At 37.7% G+C, this 24,617-nt stretch overlaps 1 protein-coding gene across 3 annotated transcripts in view; it reads left to right on the forward strand.

Annotated features, from left to right (window-relative positions):
• The window catches only part of LOC129707074 (eukaryotic peptide chain release factor GTP-binding subunit ERF3A), a 37,042-nt gene extending 18,936 nt beyond the window's left edge, over positions 1 to 18,106 (forward strand). For all 3 annotated transcript variants that reach the window (XM_055651850.1, XM_055651853.1, XM_055651851.1), the window contains exons 2-14: positions 2,791 to 2,835; positions 3,093 to 3,323; positions 3,554 to 3,587; positions 4,377 to 4,454; positions 5,199 to 5,379; positions 6,129 to 6,283; positions 8,474 to 8,614; positions 9,601 to 9,694; positions 10,928 to 11,008; positions 11,702 to 11,875; positions 15,337 to 15,426; positions 16,814 to 16,982; positions 17,604 to 18,106. In XM_055651850.1, the coding sequence (XP_055507825.1) occupies positions 2,791 to 2,835; positions 3,093 to 3,323; positions 3,554 to 3,587; positions 4,377 to 4,454; positions 5,199 to 5,379; positions 6,129 to 6,283; positions 8,474 to 8,614; positions 9,601 to 9,694; positions 10,928 to 11,008; positions 11,702 to 11,875; positions 15,337 to 15,426; positions 16,814 to 16,982; positions 17,604 to 17,656 (1,526 nt within the window). In that variant the 3' untranslated portion in view covers positions 17,657 to 18,106. The remainder of the gene's footprint in view (positions 1 to 2,790; positions 2,836 to 3,092; positions 3,324 to 3,553; positions 3,588 to 4,376; positions 4,455 to 5,198; positions 5,380 to 6,128; positions 6,284 to 8,473; positions 8,615 to 9,600; positions 9,695 to 10,927; positions 11,009 to 11,701; positions 11,876 to 15,336; positions 15,427 to 16,813; positions 16,983 to 17,603) is intronic.
• Positions 18,107 to 24,617: the final 6,511 nt, after the last annotated feature.

Raw genomic sequence — 24,617 nt, forward strand, 5'->3', positions numbered from 1 at the left:
TTCTGTGTTCACATTAAGCTCTTAGATTAAGCAGTGCATGTACAGTAATGATAAATACAATGACCAGTGCAAAACAGCAGAATGGTGCAAGATTATAATGCTCAATCAGAGTGGTGCACAAAACATTAAAGTACAATAGCAAAATTACTGAATGAGGTAGAGTTGAGAGCATTTGGTAACAACTTCAGGAAATGGATGTGAAAGAGGTTGTTGGTACATGATTCAGATAGCCGTGGGGAAAAAAGCTATAGCATCAAGAGGTTAGAAGAGACAAAATGGAATGGCTGGAGTGTGGGTCATCCTTAACTATATTTCCAGCCGATGTTGTGCAATGCACCACGAAGATGGTCTACATGGAAGTATGTGTTCACATTAAGTAAGTGTAAGTGATGCGTCCACATTATGTATCATTTCCCTCAGCCGAATCTGGTAATCTTAAGAGCTGAGTGGTTGCCATACCACACCACCTCACACCTTTTACTGCATTTTTTTAGCTGCTGGTGCTCTTTCCTTTCCACTTCACTGTGGAGAGGCTCTGTATATTAAACATTTTTGATTTGGATGAGATCTTGACTAGGACCTTGGCCTGTTTACAAGCTATTTTGTGAATATCGCATGGGTTATTCTGCAATGAAGTACTGTTCTATGAAGTATTTGAAAGCTGACAAAGGCCTATTCCTAGTTTTGCCTGCTGTACCGAATACTAAATGTTAAATATAATCTACAGCCCAATAATCTGCATTTAAATCACAAGGATGTCGGATCATATGCCAGGTGTAGACTGAAAGATGACAGGAGGCTTGATTACTCCAGTGTAAATGGTGACCAGCCAGTTTTTGTCCCTTTGACTATGTGTGAAGAGTGGTAAAATAACATGACCGATGTAGGCATGCAAATCTGTCACTTAGTATGGAACTTAACTGTTTGACTGGCTTGGATTAACATTGACACAATGACACAGATGATAAAGTGGCTGCGTTGCAGCTCAAACAACCTCGGATCAGTTCTGACCAATAATGCTCCCTGGAATTTTCACATTTTCTGTTACTACATCGATTAGCTTTTGGTGTTCTGCTTTCTTTCCAACATGTGTAGCTTGGACCAAGGTTTGAATCCCGGGTGTGCCCACATTAATGTGTGAACCACATAATAGGACTATTATAGGATTATTGCAAATGGATGCTTAACAGTCAGCGCCATCTTGGTGGGCCAAATGGCATTGTACCTTGCAGTATGACTGACTCAATCTATTACTATACACAATGATCTAAGTTTAAAGAAGCTTTAGAAATGTGTATTTAATACTTCATTGGATTTTTTGAGTTCGATGCTTTAAAGTTTTTCAAAAATATATAAATAAACGCGGTCCCTGTTTCCACTGGGCTTTTGGGTCCATAGCTGAAGCCAGTTGCCCAAAGCAGCTGTCCAAGTTACTAATGGGGGAGCCAAGAACTGTTATTTTCAAAAACAATCATGTCCTTGCCACGAGTTTAAAAACCCTTTAAAACAAGCATCATGAGTGAGAACCATAGCTCATTTTTTATTAAAATCCTTTTAGTTCAATGTCTCACCAGTTGAAGAACCGCAGCAGCAACTTATGCAAAAGTCAAAACAGTTGACTGTAGATTAAATTGAACATTACATCAACTGCCAACGTCATTTTATTTGTTAGACCCCCTGAGTTTTAATTTTTTAGAATGCTTAATTGTGCCTCCAGGTTTAGTGAAAAATTGGATTGCTCTTGCCGTTTTGATAGACTCACTAGAGTTCTTCCCTGAACCTTTGGTCAGAATATGAAATTATTACATCTGTATTACTAAGCACTGTAAACAAAATCCAGTTTTATTCTTGGTGTAAAAGAAAAAATATTAAATTGGTGTATTAGCTCATGTCAAAGTGATAGGAGCAGAATTAAACCATTCGGCCCATCAAGTCTACTCCCCCACTCAATCATGGCTGATCTATCTCTCCTAACCCCATTCTCCTACCTTCTCCCCATAACATCTTACACATCTACTAATCAAGAATCTATGTATCTCTGCCTTAAAAATATCCATTGACTTGACCTCCCCAGCCTTCTGTGACAAACAATTCCACAGATTCACCACCCTCTATTTCTGAGGCAATATTCCTAGATCAAAGGCTGAGGCTCTAGTCCTAGATCAAAAATGCTTTTTAAAAAAAAAAAAATTCTCCCAACGGTCGTCAGTATTTTTTAACAATTTTTTTTCTTCTTTCCTCGCCCCCTGCCACCCCCAGTCTTTGGGCATGTGGAAGATAACTGGTGAATCCAGGGAAACTGAGAGTACATGCAGATTTAACACCCAACGATGCCAAAGCTGTGAAGCAGCAGCTCTTTTAACTGCCACCATTACAGTGTTTTTGGTCATGTCTTAACCTTGAATGTTCAGTCTCCAAGGTCTCAAGTCTGTCATTATGATGATTTATAATTTATTTGGTAGATTCTCCTTTATTTCACTCCTACAGTAGTTTGTCCAAAATGCCAAATGGGTCTCCAATTGCAGCTTTAGGTTTAACAAGAGTCAATTTGTCATTACCTCTTCCATATTCTACATTGAGGGTTGTGTTGATTTTTTTGTGTGTTAGATGTTTATGCAGCCTCCAAGTGGCTTGTGCTGATTATGGGGTTGCTCCGCTACACTCTGTAATAAACGTTAGCAATAAGATTCATTTATTTTTCCCATGTAATCTTCAATGGGATGGTGGGTGTCCCAAGTCACCTAATAAAACTTTGTTGCTATTTCAAGCACATCACTATTTGTTTTTCAGGACCTGATGATACAGATCCCAGCATGGAAGTTTCAGAACCTGCTGGTAAGAAACCTTTTGTTGGATTTCAGCCTTACATTTGTTATGATTTGACAGCTTGTAAATGAAACTATTGATCAGCACATAACTGACAATTTTGACTTTTTAAATTTTATCTTGATATATTTTAAAAATATTTGTGTTTTCCCTTTTGTTCTGTTCTTGATTTGGCTTAATATTATTGTGATAACTATTAGTGATAACAAACTATTAGTGTCTCTAAATACAATGACTATCATGACCTGACCATTTACATTTTGCAGCGCTAGTGGAAAATGGAGATACAGAAGCAGGGTCTGAAGAATCATGGGAACAGAAAGCAGAACCAAGTGAAGCAGAACCAGGTGGCGATCCTGCAGGCGACGGGGGTCCACCTTTGGCTGCTCCAGTCGAAATGGAAGAGGAAGAGGAGGTGTCTTCACCAAAGGTTGCAGTGGTAGAGCCAGGTGCTCCAAGGAAAGAACACGTGAATGTTGTATTCATAGGTCATGTAGGTAAGTTACTAGATAAAATGTAACCTCATGGACTTGTGCCTAGTTTAATGCATTTGGTGAACTGGTTTTCTCATGACCTGCTGCATTGACATTCAGCCATTGCTGCAGCTAGAAATTCACTGTTTATATAGCAACATTACATTGTTAATGGAAAATTCTACACTAGCCAATACAATGTAAAATTTGTTCACACAGCCTTTTGTATAATAACTATTTTAATTTTTCCACAGATGCTGGAAAATCCACTATTGGTGGACAAATAATGTAAGTTATTGCTTCTGTTCTGATAAGTGTTGCGTAGAGCAGGGGGAATCTAAATGGAGTTCTCAATCTATAATTACCAAACAAAATACAATTTAAGCTATTATTTCTTGCAACTTCTATATGAGAGTGTTTCACTCTGGGTATGCCCTTGTTTCTTTAGTCTGTAGTGTGTGGAATTTAGGCCTCTGCATGGATTTGAATGGGAATTTTTCACTTTGACTATAATGTATATTAAACAGAATTGCCTACTAGCTAAAGATGCTTGGGGAGGTTATTCATATTCTAATGTCCTGTGGAGTATCCTACTATCAACTGATACCACTATAAAGTTTAAAGATCAACTGATTATATATGGTGCTTAATATCTCATGGAATAGTTGCCCTTTATTGGTAGATAAGAATGTTATTTTGTTTATAGTTGATTTCTTATATTAATTTCTTATGTTGATATATGAGCAAAATATCTTGCAGTCTTGTACCTTTGCATTTATTGCAGTGCATTCTATAAATAGTTTCTGACATAAACTGACCATTTTGAATCGAGATAGCTAATTCGCAATTGGAATTATATAATATTTTGTTAAATTCATCTCAAGAGATGAAGCTTGAGTCTTGACTGTTAAAGGCCAAATAAAGCCTAATATTGTGTATTTTGTTGCATATTTTATAGTTAAATTACTTGTAAACACTTTTTATATGAATAGAAATTGAAGTAGAACCCATAGACAGTAAAAAAAAATCAACAGCAAGAAGAGATGTGTTGAGTTTTCATTGGCAGTTCTTTTAAAGGTATCTGACAGGTATGGTGGACAAACGAACACTGGAGAAATACGAAAGGGAAGCCAAGGAGAAAAATAGAGAAACATGGTGAGATCATTATTTGTATGTCGAAATTGGGGGTTTCAACCTACTACATGATTCATAAATTAGTATTTTATTTTGGTGTCCATTCCTAATTGCTTTTTAGAAGTGTAACTCCTGTTGTCAATGAAATTCATCTTAGAATTATAAAGTTACGGGTATCTCTAAGCTGGTGACCGGTCTCTATTATAATTCATTTGGTTCCCTTAATCATATGTGGGGGGAAAGGGGTATTGTGTACTGAAAATCCACATTGGAAATGTGCAGGTAGTGCTTGATTTTAATGTCTTCCTGCTGTCATTTTGGCTTTGTTGGGACTTGCATATGGCCACTCTATTGATGTTGCAGGACGGCTTAGAACCTGGAATTATGCTCCCAGCAAAGGAATCTCCGTATGCAAGGAGAATAAAATGGGAGAACTAAGTTACTGATAGCAGCAATGTTCTTGGTATCTTGGTCCTCCAAAATATTCCAAATGGAATTTAAACTGGAGGTGATTAAATAGCCAAGAGCTGAAATGCAGCTATAATTGTTTAAATCATTTTATTTCCCTTATCTTCTCACTTTGGTTAAATGCAATTGTATTTCTGTTTGGAACCACGATAATTAGAGTTCATATGCATCATATAGCAATTCATCGGATATGTTTATGTTGAATGAAGCATGTTTATTTGTATTCTTTGCTAAGAATTGCACAAAATTGTGTAGTTGCTTTATCTTATTACCATATTACAAAATATCATTGTTTAGGTACCTGTCCTGGGCCTTGGACACAAATCAGGAGGAGAGGGACAAGGGAAAAACAGTTGAAGTGGGTCGTGCATATTTTGAGACTGAGAAGAAGCACTTCACCATTTTAGATGCACCAGGTCACAAAAGCTTTGTACCAAATATGATTGGTGGTGCATCTCAAGCTGATCTTGCTGTACTGGTAAGAGATCAAGTTTTTTGCCTTTATGGGGCTGTCCCACTGTACGAGCTACACGGTTCAAGAGTTCTCCCGTGTTTCCCCTGATTCGAACTCTGAGAATTACGGTAATAGCCGCTCCTAGGTAATCGGGGCTCTCGTGGACATTTTTCAACATGTTGAAAAATCTTCAAGAGCTTACCGCATTTCCCGGAGTACCTGCCGTTAGCGTTACGAGCCGCTAAAAGACGTCCTGAGCTCCGATGTACCCGCTACGTACATTCTACGTACTTGCCACGCGTTAGATTTTTTTTTTTTTTTTTTTTTTTTTTTTTTTTTTTTAAATTCTGGAGAGCTTTCGAATTACCTTGTGCAGTGGGACATGCCCTTAATTCTTCATAGTAAAGATAATGGTTCAGTAAATAATTTGATAGCGGGTTCCACTTCAATTTTGGTCATTAATTATTTGGGAAGTGGGTAATCGGTGCAAGAATTAGGCAACATATAATAGCATATTTTAAAATTTTCATTAAATCCTAATGGTTCATTCATATGAAGGATGACGTATTTTTGATGTGTAAATTAAGTAAATTTTGTTGCCAGATCCAATATTTGTGGGTCTCTCTTGATGATTTCATTAGGCCACTCAATCATTTTGAATTTTTTTTTGAGGTAAAACAAGCCAATTTAGTACCTGTTTCGTGTTTATCACAATCCCATTCATAAAAATTTTCTTGAATCCAAAAGAAAACTCCGTTCTGTCATTTATTTAGGTCATCTCAGCCAGAAAAGGTGAATTTGAAACTGGCTTTGAGAAAGGTGGGCAAACACGAGAACATGCTATGTTAGCAAAAACGGCAGGAGTCAAACATCTGATAGTTCTCATCAATAAAATGGATGACCCAACAGTAAACTGGAGCCAAGATAGGTATGTTTTATATTTTGTACACAGTTTTAGAGGTGTCTTTATGCAAACCACAATTAAATACGTGACACCTTGTCATATTGTATATATCTGACTAAGCATTTGTACGTAACAAAGATACATACTGAATAACTGTTTGACAAATACATTGGTGGGGGTTGTGTATGAGAGTAATGGAACGATTTAAGTCTCTGACATATATTGCCCCTGAAATAGACACAAAAAAGCTGGAGTAGCAGTGGGTCAGACAGCATCTATGGAGAAAAGGAATAGGTGACGTTTCGGGTCGAAGCCCTTCTAAGGAAACAAGATAAACTGTGATTTAGAGAAATATAGAACAAATGAATGAAAGATGGGCAAACAAAAGCCTATCTGATCTAGTTGTCAAACACATTAATTCCCCTACCCATTCCCACACTGACCTTTCTATCCAGGGCCGCCTCCATTGTCAGAGTGAGGCCCAGCGCAAATTGGAGGAGCAGCACCTATTTCGCTTGGACAGCTTACAATCCAGTGGATTGAATATTGATTTATCCAACTTCAAGTAACTCTTGCATCTCTTCTCTCTCCGTCCCTCCACCACCCAATTGGTTGTCCAAGTTTCAAAGTCATCTTGTTGAGTCGCATTGTCTCGAACACGTTTTCACCTAGCCACAGCTAACAATGGCCTGCTTCCTTTATCATCATGACTCTCAGTCTGAAGCAGGGTCTTGATCCGAAATGTCACCTGTTCCTTTTCTCCAGCTTTTCGTATCTTTCTTCAGTTTAAACAACCATTTGCAGTTCCTTCCTACTTATATTATCTTAATTCTGTTACCAGTATTTCAGTCCATTTATCTAACTGAAATGAAGTTGGTCATTCCTTGGTACTTCTAGAACTCGTTTTCCTTTTAATTACGACTCTACTGTCATAATGTTTCCATGGTTTGTGTTGTTTAAAGCAAATGTAATACTATATTTGCAACACATCTGTCCACAAGTTGTGAATCAGGACAACTGTGGTGGGCTTAGTTTTGATCCCTGGAACAAGATTACTATAGTTCCTTCAAGCTGAAATAAATTCATTACGAACAGCATTTTGGTTGCAAAACTGAAACCCAATGTTCTTAATTGTGTGCAAAATAGCACTTCAAGTGCTTTGAGAAACAAAATGTTACCAAGTTATCTATAATTTTATAGGTGTGAACAAGTTATCTATAATTTTATAGGTGTAAATTCATAGTGGAGGTAACATGCTAATGCAAAATGCCACAATGTAGTCCTAATTTTATTTTGAAGAAGCATGAAGTCCTTTCAATTTTTGCACTGAGTTGTGTGTACAATGGCAAAAAAATATTTCAAAGCAGAAAAGGGAATACATTCTTTCATGTAGAGGTGAAGGCCAATGTTCACTTTCTTGTCAAACGACTAAATTTAACGTTAGTTGTAGTTCACTGCCCTCTTCTGTTTAGCACTAATGAATAAAGACTTGAAACTATTTTGAACCGTTTAAATGAGTGATTAATCAATTGGTTTGTAATCAACACAGCTGTATGTAATGTTATGATTGCAAATAGGAGCCGGTCTGGCCAACCAGTCTTTCAAGTTTACTATCACATTCATCAAGATCACATCTTTTTAATTTCTGCACAATAAAATTTTAACTCCTTCCCAAAACAATTTCTTTAAAATTCAACATCCTACGATTCCCTCAATTGGCTTTACTATCTATGTCTTTGCATTCAAGAATTTTTAAACGGGTGTTTGATTTTTAATGGAGTTTGGTAATAATTGGGACATTTGTTTGGAAAGCAGGACTGCCAAGAACTCCCTAATCTATGAAAATATATATTTTGTTTGATCATTGTTTTAGGTGGCTGATTATGTCACAACAGGAGGTTTCACAGGTTGAGTGTACTATTAGTTTTATTGTTCCTGGTGCTTCAGGGCTTTTTCCAATAACCCCAATGTGGTTCTCGTGATTGGTAAAGACAAACCCGGAAACAAGCCCTTTGCTAGTTGTAAAACTTGAAATATTGATGCAAATTTTGAGTGATATTCTATATCATATTTAAGTTATTCTAGTTGTGGGGTAAGGAAGCATTTGGTGTTCGTGTTATTGAAACTATCCCATATCTGATTAATTCTGCGATTTTTAGACATCACCAAATATACATTTTTTCTTTTCTTTCTCCTACCATCACTACCTTTCAGATACGAGGAATGTAAAGAAAAACTGGTTCCATTTTTGAAGAAAGTTGGTTTCAATCCAAAGAAGGATATCTATTTTATGCCTTGTTCTGGACTGACTGGTGCCAACCTAAAAGAAAGAGCAGAGAACTGCATGTGGTACATGTAAGTCCTATTTGCCTCTAGTGTTATTTGTCACAGAAAAAATGTCAAATGTGAAAATGAAAGTTTTAAAATTAAGTCAAATATTGGTGCTGACTATTTATGGGAAGGAAATACAAATAATTGCTTGTATTAAGTACTATGTTGTTAGTCAGAATAAAATTTTGTTCAGGATATTAGCATTTGAATTTGAGTAATGATTGAGCATTGGTCCATATTATGCTGAATGCAACAGCTATATTTCGTTATGGCCTCTCATTTGTCATCTATCACATGTTTTGAATACCCTGACAAAATTAATTAAAAACTTGAAACTAAAGATATTTTAAAAAATGACATTGTACTGTCCACCAATCATTTGCCGGGCTTTGTCGCACATCATTCCCATGGAATGCATGTCACTTCACTTCTCTCCTTATCTGACATCCTTTTTAATCTCCAGTTTTTGTCCACCCTTTAGCCAATAGTAACCCCCTCCACATCTGTATCCACCTCTCACTGGCCAGACTTTGTCACACTTCCTATCTCTTATCCAACTTTCTCCACCCAGCCAACTACAACGTGTCTGGAGGGTCCTGGCCCAAAACATGGCCTATCCATATCCTTCAAAGATGCTGCCTTTGTTGCACATCTACTTTCTTTTCCAGCCTCTAATCAGTCTGAGGAGGTGTCCCCACCCAAAACGTTGCTTGTCCATTCCCTCCACATACCTGACTGATTCTCCTGCTAGCTTCTTCCAGCACTGTTTTGTTCAACATTCCAGCATCAGCTTCTTGTCGCCATCATCCTTGAGTCTGGTATTTGTCTTTTTAAAAAAAAAATAAAAAAATTACCATGACAAGCAGCTAGCTGAAAAGTCAAATTACAAATTAGCCAAAATACATAGTCATTAGTGCTTCCAATTCAGTTGAGTTAAGATTTGTGCTTAAAACAAATACTAGTTTAAGATTTGACTGCTGCAATTTACTTTTTTTTTTTTCTTGTTACAGTGGTTTACCATTTATACCTTATTTGGCCAATTTGCCACATTTCAATAGGGTCACTACGGGACCCGTGCGGGTACCAATTGTAGATAAGTATAAGGTAAGGTTATTGATGTTAAGTTCCAAAGTCTTCTAGACCATGTGATTTACTATTGTTCAATTTCTAAAGCAGAATTTGTTAAATAACAAATGTGGCTACAGCAAGGTACTCTCTAAACTAGAAGCATCTAAAAGAAAAACTCAAGGTCTCTGGATGGATGAGAAGTAGTTAAGTGTAAATAGGTACTCCATTTTTAGAATGCCTTTGGGGAAAATAGTCCTCATTGGCTACTATTAATTATCACTTTTCCCTTAAGATGCATCATGTGGTAAGACAAATTTTGTAAACTAGTAGTTCTCATTACAAATAATGCTCAGGGTAATGGCATATGATGTGTGTTTCTTTTTAAATATGGGTAAATATGTAGAAAATAATCTACATAAAATCCATCCCTTCAAGCTCACAAGGTAATGGTTAGTTGTCTTCCAGAAGCATCCCAGGGTTAACCACCTCAGTATATATTGGAATATAGACATCATCGATAGTCTTTTGATATCTGCAAATATGGGAGTGCTCATTAACACTAGTTGCTCTTTCATTGTAATTTTTGTAAGCAGCTTATTTTAACGGCTAACTAAACGTTTTCCAGGCTAGCCGCTTGTGTGAAGTTGAGGAAATGTGTTTGTTTTCCTTAAGTATGAATAGCTGATATTGACTCTGTTTGATAGGGCTTTGCTAGTTGGTAGAATTTTAGAAGTTGTGAACCTTTAAGTCTTGCCTTTAATTTAAATTTAATATGAACATAGGGTTGCAACACTAATCAAGATTTTGTCAAAATAATATGCCTTTCCTGTCAGTTCGTGCACAGCCTGGAAAGGATCTTGGGAAAATTGTTTGTGTTGGACTGCACAGAAACGGGTTGTTCAGTCCAGTATGCTCATGTTAATAAAAGGGTTAATTGCAAAGAAATTAGAACAAGGACAGCTTGGTTTGGATTTGTAACTGATGCGTGGGACATTACAAAAAGGTAGACGTGAAATAATTTTATTGTTAAAAGCCGGTTTTCTTTTCTGAACAAAACCAACTACTTCAGTTGAACATTAAGAAAAGTGTGCTTTCCAAAGAAATCTTGCATCGCAAACAGTTCTTTAAATATGGATTGCTGCATGAAATTCAACTTAATTCAGGAATGACGGATTTTGTTGATGAGAAAGGGAAATGGTATGCGGTAATTTTGTGCTTAAATTGGTCTACAGTGGTTTAAAACAATGATATATGGTATTTTGTGTGTAGGATATGGGTACCGTGGTTTTGGGCAAACTAGAATCTGGACTAATTGGAAAAGGACACCAACTTGTTATGATGCCAAACAAAGTAAGTCAACCTTTTACTGTACATCATTGAAGTGTTAACAAATTCATCTTGCGAGTTCATACTATTAATATGGTAACAAGTATCTGTTCAGTTTATCTTTTAGATAATGTACTATATTTGCAGTAAGATATTTTGTCTCGAGAAACACTTTTGTTTTCAGCCACCGGAACTTGCTTTGTTTTATTATGTATAATATTGATGGCATGAACATTTGAGATTATTACCCATCACTTCTCAAGAAACTGTAATGGTCTGCTGCCTTTAATTGTCCTTGTGCAGTGGTTCTTTCAAGAATGTATTTTAAGACTGTTTAAAACTGGATTTCCCGTTTGTGTTTTCATTAATGCACGAGAGATAATCGTGAATCAGTGCACTCAGTGGCAGTATAATTGTGTAAATAAGGGATAGAGTAAGAAACGTGGCATAGCAGCTGAGTGCAGTGAATTGCTATCAAAGTTATTAATTGTTCAGTTACCTTTGTATTTAATTGTTGGTTTGCTCTTGAATGTCCTTTTATTTCTGAAGATAGAAAATTTGGTAGATACTAAATATGTATTGTTCCATTGGAAAATGTCTGTTTCTAATTGATCCGCCAGTTCTGTGACCCCAAAGCTTTGATGTTAGTTTTGGCTGAAGTCGGATAACTTCTGGATTAGGGGACATGCAAATTAAATATGGTATTCTGTTTTGCAGCATAATGTTGAAGTTCTGGGACTCTTGTCTGATGATGTGGAGACTGATTCAGCAGATCCAGGGGAAAATCTGAAAATACGACTGAAAGGAATTGAAGAGGAAGAGATTCTGCCAGGATTCATTCTGTGTGATCATGGCAACCTTTGTCACTCAGGACGTACTTTTGATGCACAGGTAACTTCACTTGGGGAAATTCTTACGAAGACTAAACCTTGACTGCAAGACATCAAGAAATTATTTGTAGCGTATCCCCATCTCCAATACGTATAGTTTAAAATAGTTTAGTGATACAACGTGGAAACAGGCCTATCAGCCCAACGGGTCTACGCCAACCATTGATCACCCGCATGCTAGTTCCATGTTACCCCACTTTCACATCCTACACACTAGGGACATTTTACAGAAGCCAATTAACCTACAAACCTGCACCTCTTTGGAATGTTGGAGAAAACCCACGTTATCACGGATATGATACAAACTGCACAGATGGCACCCGTAGTCAGGATTGAATCCAGGTCTCTGATGCTCTGAGGTAGCAGCTTTATGGTGAAATGGTTGTTGTGTCTATGCATTGTCTCGCTGTTGTTGAGGCCATACCGGGAGCACCAAATAGAGTAGGTGAGGTTAGAGGAGGGAAACATGAACCTCTAGATTACATGGAACGGCTTCTGTGGTCCCTGCACGGATGTGAGGGAGGAGGTATAGAGACAGATGTGATAGCTCCTGGGGTTGCAGGGTCTGAAAAAGATGGATGAGGTGGGGATGGGCGGATGGAACAGGTGGTGGGATCACATTGAAGGTGGTGGAAATGTTGGAGAATGATGTGTTGGATGCGGAAACGGGTGGAATGAAAGGTGGGGCAAGGGAACTGTATCCTTCTGTCTAGGGGGAGGGAAATTGAGAGAACTACGGGCAAAGTGATGCCGGTGAGGGGTCCATCTCTGACAGCAGGGGGGAAAGCACGTATACTAATGTAAGAGAATGTTTCTGGCATGTTCTAGAGTGTTGATCCTCATCTTGGGAGCAGATGCGGCAAAGGTGAAGAAAGTGAGAGTAAGAGCACTCAATTGTAGGCATATTCCAGGATACACAGCCTATCGAAAATATAGGTGGGCAGAGGGTGTGGGGTGCTTGTAAGAAATGAAATTCAATCGTTAGCAAGGGATACCATAGGATCAGAAGATGTAGAATCCTTGTGGTTAGAGTTCAGAAATTGCAATGGTAAAAATACCCTGATGAGAGATATATACAGGCCGCCGAACAGTAGCCAGGATATAGGGTACAAATTATATCAAGAGATACTATCAGCATGTAAGAAATGCAATGTTACGGCTGTCATGAAGGATTTCAATAGATCCGTAGACAGAAAAATCCGGTTGATACTGGATCCCAAGAGAAGGAATTTAAAGAGTGCCTATGAGAGTTTCTTAGAGCAGCGTGTGGTTGAGCCTACTAGGGAAAAGGCTAATCTGGATTTGGTATTGTATAACAAACCAGATTTTATTAGTTAAAGGAACCCTTGGCAGGTAATGACCATAGTATGATAAAATTCAACCTACGATTTGAGGGAGAAAATGAAAGACGTTGATATTACTGTGGAGTAAAGGTAACTAGTACAGAGGCACAAGGGAATAGATAGCTAAAGTAGATTGGAAAGGGACCCGAGCATGAATGACTGTGGAGCAGCAACGGCAGGAGTTCCGGGAGTAATTGGAAAGATGCGGAACCTTTTAATTCTGCAGAGGAAGAAAGCTTCTAAGTGGAATATGAGGCGACTGTCAAAGACCGCTTGAAAGTAAAAGAGAAAGCATGTAATATTGCAAAGATTAGTGGGAAATTAGAGGATTAGGAAGAGTTTAAAATCCAAATGAAGGCAACTGCAAAAGGCAATAAGGGGAGAAAAGATAAAGTATGAATGGCTGTTTTTATGACTGTTGGCAGATCAATTTTCCTCTTGGGATAACTAAAGTTGTATCGTAAACTGACCAATAATATAAGCGCACACCAAACGTTTCTTCAGATATATAGAGAGTAAAACAAAGGCTAGAGAGGACGTTGGATTGCTGGCGATATAGCAATTGGGAATAAAGAAATGGCTGATGAATTGAATTTTTTAAATCTGTTTTCACGGTGGAAGACACCAGCAACATCCCAGAAATTCAGTGTTGGGAGCAGCAATTGGTAGAGTTCCTATTACTAAGAATGTGCTTGGGAAGCTGAAAGGTCTGATGGTGTATAAGTTGCCAAGGACCAGGTGGACTACATACCAGGGTTCTGAAAGATGCAGCTTTAGAGGTTGTGGAGGAATTAGTAATGATCTTTCAAGAATCATTAGTCAGGAGTGGTCTCAGAGAACTGGAAAATTGGAAATGTTACTCCACTATTCAAGAAGGGAATGATACAAAAGACGGTTAAATGTTCGCCTGGCTTCAGTGGCTGGTAAGACGTTAGGCTGCCATAATTAAGGATGAGGTTTCCAAGTACTTAGAAGCACATAATAAAATAGGCTGAAGTCAGCATGGGTTGCCTGACAAATCTGGTGGAATGTTTTGAGGAAGTAAATAGCAGGATAGACAAAGGAGAGTCAGTGGATGTTATTTAATTCAGAAGGGCTTTGATAAGGTGCTGCATGTGAGGCCGCTAAACAAGATGAAAAGCCTGGGATTAGAGGGGATACTATCTTCGAAGATTGGCTGAATGGCAGAAGGCAGAGCAGGAATAAAGGGGCTTTCTCTGCTTGGCTGCTGGTGTCCAGTGGTGTTCTGCAGGGGTTGGTGTTGTCTTGGACTTTGGTTGTGGGAATAATGAAGTAGACTGAATGGGGAGAGGATTCAGAAATTGAAGGTGCAAGGGGATTTGGGAGTGCTGATACAGGATTAACCTTATTCCCATATGGTTAATTTGCATGTTGAATCCGTAATGATGAAGGCAAATGCATTCATTTCCAGAGGACTAGAATATAAAAACAGGGATGTAATGCTGAGGCTTCATACGGCACTGGTCACACCATGTTTGGAGTACTGTGAGCAGTTCTGGGCCCCATATCTGAGGGGGGGGGGGGGGGGGGGGGTGTGCTAGCATTGGAATGGGTCTGGAGGAGGTTTACGAGAATTATCCTGGGGGTGATTGGGTTAACATATGATGAGCATAAATGGCTCTGGACCTGTACTCGCTAGAGTTCAGAAGGATGAGGGGGATCTCATTGAAACTTACCAAATAATAATAGAGTGGGTATGGAGTGGATGTTTCCACTAATGGGAGAGTCTAAGACCAGATGGTACAGCCTCGGGGTAAAAGGATGTTCCTTTAGAATGAAGATGAGGAAGAATTTTGTTAGCCAGAGGGTGGTGAATCTGTGGAGTTCATTGCTACAGACAGCGGTGGAGGCCAGGTCTTTGGGTATTTTTAAAGCACTGATTGATACGTTCTTGATTAGTAAAAGTGTCAAAGGTTACAGGGAGAAGGCAGGCAAATGGGGTTGCGAGGGGAAAATATATCAGCCATGATGGAATAGCAAAGAGTGGACTTATACTGCTCATATGACTTATGAACTTATTTGAAGCAGTGCCATATTAAACCATGTGTGTTTTCTAAAAGATTAGCTAAAATTAGTACTAAAATATCTTTTTTTGCAGATAGTTATAATTGAGCATAAATCCATCATCTGCCCAGGTTACAATGCAGTGCTGCACATCCATACTTGCATTGAAGAAGTTCAAATAACGGTAAGTACTAAGTACTTCAGTCTGAAGAAGGGTCTCAACCCGAAACATCACCCATTCCTTCCTTCAGCCTGTCCAGCATTTTGTTTCTACCTTCGATTTTTACCAGCATCTGCAGTTCTTTCCTACACATACTAAGTACTAAGATTCACTGATGGATTTCCACAGAAACTGAATTAGTTTCATTTTATACACAATTTTGAAAGATTTTCATATTCTGTGTGAAATGTGTATTGTAGGTGATAAAATAGGTGCTTTTGGCCAGGATCCAAACAGCACTAGTTCATTATTTGACTTTTTACTGACAAATGTTATTTAAAATCATAACTCAAACAATGTGTGTGAAAACAGTTAATTTTCTTATTGGTTTCTTAATTTTGTTCCATTTCTTGCAATTATGTAGTCACTAGTTTCTGCCATCTGCCACTTTGGAGTTCTTTTTGCCTTTTTTATTCCACTTTTCACCATTTAATAAATTCATACCTTATACGTAACCAAACTCTGTGCCTTTTCGTGCAACATAACATAGCTTTGATTAACAATAATTAAATGATCTTGATTTCAAATTAGCTGTTGATCGGGCATCAGTTACAGGTACAGTTCCAAAATTTTGGTGCCCTTTTTTAGAAGTGTTTTTTCTCTTGATTTGATGTTTAAAGAATGGGCCTAGTTTTGGATTCCTAAACCAGTGAATATAATTTCTATATACCTTGTATTCCCTTTTATTTCATTTAAGTATCTCTAATTTCGTAATTCTGCAAATGGAACTCAAGTTTGTGCACTTCCTTGATTTAGGTCCCTTGCCTTTAGCTCCAGTGTACTTTGCATCCTCAAACTGAGAAGAAAGAGTCCTTGATCAAATCAGGCTGGGAACTAGAGGGTCCGATGGAAATGTAATGCACATGCTTATAGATCTTTTGCCTTTGTAATTATTTTACTGCCTCCTCACAAGTCCTTTCTATTTTGGTTATTTCTGAAATGTTTAATGTTTGATCCAAGTGGTCTTCAGTTTCCAAGAAATGCAGGGTGAATTCTAAGACCCTGAGTTTTGATTGTGGGAAAAATAAGGTGGCTGGTTTTGTTTGTCTTTAATATAAGCTACAATAGAATCCAATCCAGGGATATTTATTTTGAGACATCACAACTTTAAAAGTATACTCAACTCTTGTCTGAATGACACAGAAATGTGTGACTCCAATTTAGCCACATGCCAGCATTCTCTGGGTGTCAATCTAACTTCAAATATTACAATCCAAGTTTTATGATTGATGCATTTAAAATTGAACAGGAATTTACTCGCATGGAAGTGAAACATAATGTCATGTAATTTTTAGAAGTGGGAAAATAATTGTGACATGAAATAATTAATTTGCAACATTTCTTTGTCTAGGCCTTAATCTGTCTGGTGGATAAGAGATCTGGAGAAAAAAGCAAGACGCGGCCTCGTTTTGTTAAACAGGATCAGGTTTGCATTGCTCGTTTAAGGACAGCAGGCACAATCTGTCTTGAGACCTTCAAAGATTTTCCTCAGATGGGGCGTTTTACCTTGCGAGATGAAGGTTAGCCACAGAAATTTAGAAGAATATTTTTTACAGCTGCCTTGCTTACAATGGTTTCAAGCTTGCGTTATTACTCTTATTAGTAGATTTTTTTAAACCTGCATTAAATGGTTAATCTTTTGGCTGGCAGAAATCTAGGAAAGATTTGGCAGGAAATAAATAATTCTGGTTACCTTATCAAGAAATGGAATTTGTATTCACAAATTAAGTAAAAGTATACTTGCAAATATTACCCTTGCATTTTCCCTGAACATACTTATGGGATATGTGGACTTATCTCTTGAACAGTAAGAAAATGTCCATAAACTTAGAGTTGTCAACTCATTATTGTGATCCAAGTGGTTTATTTTTCTTAAAGATTTTCATATTAAAAACAATTAAGTAACTTAAAATGGAACGTCAGTTTTGTTTCCGTATTTTATGAAAACCTGACTGCAGAGTGAAATATTGATTTGTGTTTACTTGACATTTTTGCCAAATTCCATTAAATAATTTAGTTTACCACGTTATTGATTCTGACAAAAGAGAATGATCACTGTTTGATCCGCAGTAGTCAAGTTAATGGCATTACATGTCCTGTGGTTTGCTTTACCAATAGACTGTTTTTACTTCCTCTAACAGGTAAAACCATTGCAATTGGAAAGGTCCTGAAGTTGATCCCTGAGAAGGACTGAAGATCTACAATCTAATGCTGCACAATACTGTGATGAAAAAGGACTCAGCAACAGCCTACTTCACGCCTTCTTTTCTTGGTCTTCATAATTTCTCTGCCTATCAATACTTTTATTTCCCCATGTACTGCAAATTGCTGTAAACATGTCCACATTTTACGTCAGCTTTCTCATATTGAGAGCTCTGCTATGCCATTGTTAAAGCTACCATTTAAAATCCTCCTTCTGAAATCTGCTTCCTTAGAAATACGGCAGTAGCTACCTAACTGATGTGGACAGAATTGCCTGCAAAAATAAAATTAAACCAAAAAAGTTTATTTTATTCTGGCATCATTCTCTTTTGTGCATTTTGGCTCACCTGTGTTTTTCAACCAGGTCAGATTATTCAACAGATCAGTGTGAGTGTCCCTGTGTTAGAAAGGTCTGGAGAGACAATAAAATCAATTTGAAATATTTCTGGCATTTGAATTATTTTGGAAAGGATTCTTCTGAAACAACCTTGCATCAACTTGTTCGCTAGTTTCCCAGCAAATGATCTATTGACTTTGTTAATTTCTTTGCAAGTTGAATGTTCCATAATTTGTTTTTTCATGTAGCTACACAGTATGCCCTTTGTGGTAATTTTCAGCATTCACAATGCATGATGTGTGTTATTGTCAATGTTCTACTGGCTGGGAAACAAAATATCAATACATAAGTATTGAAAAAGATGCAAGTGAAATCGTCAATTTTGAAACAATTGCATCTGTTCAATTTATGCCATCTCCAAAGGAATCAAATCTTTTCTAAACATGTGAAGGTACATAACAGCAATCCAACAGATGATGTGAATTGTGAAGAACAAATGACTGCTGCATGAGTTTATAGTGATATTCCCCTTTGAACAGGCAGTATATTAGAGTATCTAGGTTTGATTCTTTTGAAATATTTAAAATAACAGATTAGAAAATCTATAGCTTTTTTCTTGCTTTAAGTGCATTTCATAGAACAGTTAACACGTGGAAGCACTTGTGACAACAATACCACTTAAAGTGGGAATTTCATCACTTGCTACAACTTTCATATCAACTATTAATTTTATAAGGAGTGGATATTTCTTGGATGAGTAATGAGAAAAAAATCATCAGAAATAGAACCTGTGTGGTTGGTAATACGAAATGTGAGAAATATAGTCCTTGTACATATTTGAAAACCTTGTAATTGAGGCAGCAGTTATTTAATATAATGATAAATTTGCTACTGTTAAAGGGTCAAAATGAAGTTTTTTTTTTAAATTCCCTTGCCTAGTTAAATTACTATTCCAGTTAATGAAAGGGATTTATGAAAGATGTGATTAACTCTAAACAACAAAACGAATAGTGTTATGAATGGTGTAATCTAGGATTGCCAACAATTAAGTGTCATTTTGTAATAAAACAACAATTTACATTCAGGCTTGGAACAACCATACGCCTGAACTCTAAAACATAGCAAACTCCATTGACAAACGGGCCACTGTTCGAGTGAGCTCAATCCTGCCACTGAAATTGTATACAATTTCCCCAAAAAATTAACCGGTATATTTAATCCATTTTAATAAGACAATGTTTAATAATGACAGGTTTTCTTTTCTTTCACTACTGCATGGAAATGAAAATCCCACTTTTGTCAACAGTGTGAATTTGCTGCTCTCGGAGGGGGGGGGGGGGGGGGGGGGGGGGGGGGGGGGGAGAGGCACTTAGATATATTAATAGTAACATTTCGCAAGGGTTTCGATTGCTGTGATTATACAATTATTTAATTTGGAAAGTGTGTAAGGAAAATGTTAAATTGGTGTCATATGAAATGCCCTTGCTCTTAATTGGAGAAATGTTGGCTTTCTCTTGCTGATCTGACTTGAAGTTGTCTGTTTTGTAATGAAATATCATCATTGGCAATACAGAAGTTGGTGTAAGACAGCACAGCTGTTAATATGACCACAGTATTGTATAGTAAACAAATTTACTGTATGCATTCTTAATCTTGCAAAATAAAATTTGATTTCATTTCCCTTGGAATATTGCTTCTAACTGTAGAAATATTAGTTTTTTTTTCCATTGTATAAAATTCATTGAGTGGAGGGTTAATATGAAGCTTTCATTGAAAAGGCTTTGTTTATTGCCACCCTTTTCCATAAATATGTTGTTATGCTGAAAGGTTTTTGGAAAGCCTGCTGCTTTACCAGTTGTAGAAAGCCCTGCAGATCTCCAGCATAGATAGTTAAATATTTAATACCAGGGCAGTGAGGGCAAAACTCCTTTTATAACCCTGCCTTAATCTGTGAAGCAATTCTGATTTGAAGTGCAGTTTTCTATCCATATTGGGTATTGGAAATCTAGATTGGTCAATCCATTGTTGAAGACAACTACAGTAGTAGGTGTACATTTAGCTCGGTCTTTGGAAGCCGGACAAAGTCACATGTGTCTAAATTAAAGGACCCATTTCTGCTCAGAAATTCAGCAGCAGTCACCCAGTCTAAATATGTGAATGAATGTGGATACACATTTTATTCTGCTTTTGAAATTAGTCCATTTCTCAGAAGTGGAGTACAACGCCCAGTTGCAACTAATGTACACTCAACGCAGGTGACTGACAAAATTCTGCTTATCTTTTATATATTTGTACATAGTCGGATCTCCTTTCTTATAGTGTCTATGATATCATGGCAACTAGACTACACAGGTGATTTTCTGTGTTACCTTGGTGACGTTCAAAATATTGTTCACTAAAATGCATGGTATTCAATATGTTGAAAGTAAACAAAGTTGTATCAACTTGCTGAATTTCTGTTAAACTGAAGTATAAGTTGCTGAAAGTGACCCTTTTTTGTCCATGCTGTACTTTCAGTGTACTTAGGATGCAATGTGTTGTATAAGTCATTTCATTAACCAAACAATAGAAAGGGAAAAGTGATCATAAAACAAGCTGTAATACAAACTAAATTTCATTACAAATAAATTGTGTGCAATGGAACATTATTAACTTGGTGAATTCTTGGGGCAATAGTCTTGTGGCAAATGCAAAGTACTTTACAGACAGATTAATACAGCCTAAATTTGCTAAATTGACCTTGATTCCCAAGATGAAATCGTATGTTGTGAAATTGTACATCAAATAGTGTTAAATTACAATAAAGTTTTAACGAAGGTGTTTATATGAAATCATTTATTCCTAATCACAGGATGAGTGACATGACTCTGGAATGATTTGTTTTACCCAAATGGCAACAGGCTTGTGTAGCAAAGAGCTACATGTTGCAAATTATGAGAATACCACACGCATGTGGGTCTACGCTAAATGGTAGTATGATTAGGTGTTGTTGGATTCCAGCTGGATAGTGACATATTAAGATATTTCTAATCCATTCTTTGTGGTGAGTGCATAAACAAATATTGCAAAGAATACTCTGGTCATATTTAATAGTGGGAATGGGAAATAAATTGTGTGGCTACCTATACATCTAAAAAAAACATTTTAATCATTTAGATTCAAGCTGCATTCGACACATTGAAAAATCTGACTCAAATTTTCTATTCTCCATGATACCTGCTAAAATTTGTCCATTGTATTTGCCAAATTGAGGGATGCACAAAAAAATTAAAATAATTCTCAATTGGTTTCTTATTTTGGATTTCTGTTAAATGAACCGAAAGCCTAAGAATTTTTTTATTTTTTATTAAATTGGACGCATTTCAACAGAAATTCAAGGTTTCTTAATATCAATTCCCGATCAAAGTAATCAAAAAAGCAAGTGTTCCAAGTTTCCACAATTTACAATAATGCAGAAGAATTTGGACATGGGTTACTGCTGGGTGCAGTCATCATAGAGCATACAAACATCTCAATGTTGTACATGCTGGAGTCTGAAAGGATTATTTGCATTAGATCAGACCAATGCATTGACAAAAGGATCTACAAAACCAAGTGTTTTGGAACTGCAAATAAGATGGACAGAATTTCAGTTTCGACACCTGTCAGAAGTGCATTCCATTTTGTTTTACATATTGCTCTTTTCCTGGTTGGCTATGTTGTTATAAGCAAAATGCAGCTCCATAATTTAATTATTAATCAACACCAATCGTTTGGAAGACCTTCAATTCGATTGGAATAGGAACTTGATTATTTTTTAACTGTAATGAATGATTGCACAGTGTGTGACGCCACTTTCAATCTTTAGAGAAGCTTCTTAAGTGAAGTTTATGTTGGAATCAAGAGCACAGGTGTGCTGACTTTTACTACAAACTTTTATTGATAATGGGTGCAGCTGAGACAAGCTATGTTACTTTAGCGCTTTTTAAAATACGCATCTGTGATTCCTTGTGCTTTCATTGTTATTGGTTTATGACCAGCTCATGGTAATAATTTATTATTATTGTCCCTTGTACTAAGATACAATGAAAAACAGTTTTGCATGGTAGCCAGTCAAGTACCATACATGAGTACAGTCAAACCATACCTAGGTCAACAGGTGATACAAAGGGAAGAATAAAGTACAGAATAGTTACAGCTACCGAAAGTGTAACGGATGCAACAGATTGGGAGATCAGACCTCCCTTATCTTATGAAGGGACAGTTCAATAGTCGTTCTTGATCCAGTAGTCTGTGCATTCAAGCATTTTGCATTTTCTGCCTGATGGAAAAGGTGGCACACAAAAGAGAGTTTGATAGAGCTCTTGGAGCTAGCAGAATCGAGGGGAATGTGGAGAAGGCAGGAATGGGGTACTGATTGTGGATGATCAGCCATGCTCATAATGAATGGTGGTGCTGGCTCCAATGGCTGAATGACTGACTCCTGCACCTATTGTCTGTATCAATGACCAGGATGTAAGTGGTATTTGATTATGCTACCTGCTTTTCTGAGGCAGTGTGAAGTTTAGATGGAGTCAATTGGGGGACGAGGCTGGTGTGTGTAATGGACTAGACGGCATCTAAGTTTCTGCAATTGCTTGCTTAGAGCAGTTATCCAACCAAATTGTGTTGCTTAGAGCATTCTATGGTGCATCTGAAAATCTGTAAGAGTCATTGAGGAAATGCTAAATTTCCGTTGTCTTCTGAGAAAATAGATGTTAATATGCTTTCATGGCCACATCATCAATGTGGTTGCACTGGAGCAAATTGTTGTTGATATTTACGGCTACGAACTTGAATTTCTCAACTATCTCGACTTTGTCATTGACGTAGACGGGTGTATTACTCCCCACTTCCTGAAGTTAACAATGTGCACCTTTGTTTTGCTGACATTAAGAGGTTGTTTTCTTGACATCATGCCACTTGGCGTTCAGTCTCTTTCCTATCCTCCGGGTTGTCACTGAGATCTGCCTCAATACAGTTGTCATCTAAAAACTGGCAAAATGTGGTTAGTGCAGAATTTTTCTGCAGGTATGACTGCATAGGGAGCTTAGTAAGGGGCTGAGAAGACATGACACTGGGATTGAGAATTACTGTAGAGGTTGTTTTGTCACTTATCCTTACTGAGTGTAGATTACGATTCGTCATGTCAAGTAACCAGTTGCTGAAGGGTTGTTGAGTCCTAGGTCCATGAGTATGGAGATAAGTGCGAGTTGGCTGACTCAAGGGATCAAAGATAGTTGGTAAATGCATATTTGCCTCGCACATATCAATATTCCTAAAATATGACAATTTAATTGACCAGCCAATTGTGTATGAAGCAATGATTCAGCAAAGCAACCTACACAGGCACTTGAGCCGTTTCAAGTCGGATCAGGAGTGAAACAGGGATGCGTTATTGCCCCAACACTGTTTACCATCTTCATTGTGACAACCATCCACATCATCCAGGATGACCTACCCCCAGGAATCGAAATCGTCTACAGAACAGATGGCAGACTTTACAATTTTGCCCGTCTCAAGTCCAAAACTAAGACATCTATGAGTTCCCTCATCGAGTTCCAATACGCAGACGACAACTGTGTTGCAGCTCTCTCAGAAAGTCATCTGCAACAGATCCTGACTGCCTTCAACAGTGCATACACGAAACTTAAACTTACCATCAACTCCAAGAAGACTCGGGTTATCTACCAATCATCGCCAACTGAGACAAATCAGAAAGAACCAAAAATTCAACTTGGTGAAACAACCCTGGAAAATGTGGATCACTTTCCATACCTTGGAAGTCACCTCTCCTCCAATGTTGACCTTGATGACGAGATCCAACATCTTAAGTGTGCTGGAACAGCTTTTGGACGTCTTCGAACGAGTCTTTCAAAATCGTGACATCCAAACAGACACCAAAATGTTATTGTACAAGGCAGTGGTGATTCCAACGCTCCTGTGTGCATCAGAAACCTGGACAACATACCGACGCCATCTGAAAACACTTGAAAAGTTCCATCGATGATGTCTTCGAAGCAGTTTAAATATCAGCTGAGAAGACAGAAGAACCAACGTCAGCATGCTGAATGAAGCAAAAACATCTATCATCGAAGCCTTCGTCATCAAGATGGGTCGGTCACGATGTTCGGATGGAAGACAAGTGTCTACCAAAGGAAACCTTCTACTCCCAGCTTAAAGAAAGCAAACGTAAAAGAGGCGGAAAAAAGAAGAGATTCAAAGACGCCTTAAAAGCCAGCATGAAGAAATGTGAAATCGACATCGACAATTGGGAAAACAATGCCAAGGACGGGAAACTGGTGAACCATCATCCAAGAAGGAACAGTGGCCTTTGAAGCCAAGTGATGCGCAGAATTAGAAGGAAAGAGAAGAAAACTGAAAGAAAGGCAGCAACAACCAAAGCCCGATCTGCCATCTGGTATTACCTGTCCTGAATGCTGAAGAACTTTCAAAGCCGGGATTGGACTCATAAGCCACCTGAGAGTCCATAAAAACAACAGAACGTAGACCATCATCCTCGACCTCGAGGGATAGCCACCACGACAGGGTGTTGGTATATTCACTTATAGTTGGAGTTTTAAACCCATGCACTTGT

This window comes from Leucoraja erinacea, chromosome 20 (genome assembly GCF_028641065.1).
Source record: "Leucoraja erinacea ecotype New England chromosome 20, Leri_hhj_1, whole genome shotgun sequence".
In the NCBI taxonomy this organism is placed as follows: domain Eukaryota; kingdom Metazoa; phylum Chordata; class Chondrichthyes; order Rajiformes; family Rajidae; genus Leucoraja; species Leucoraja erinaceus.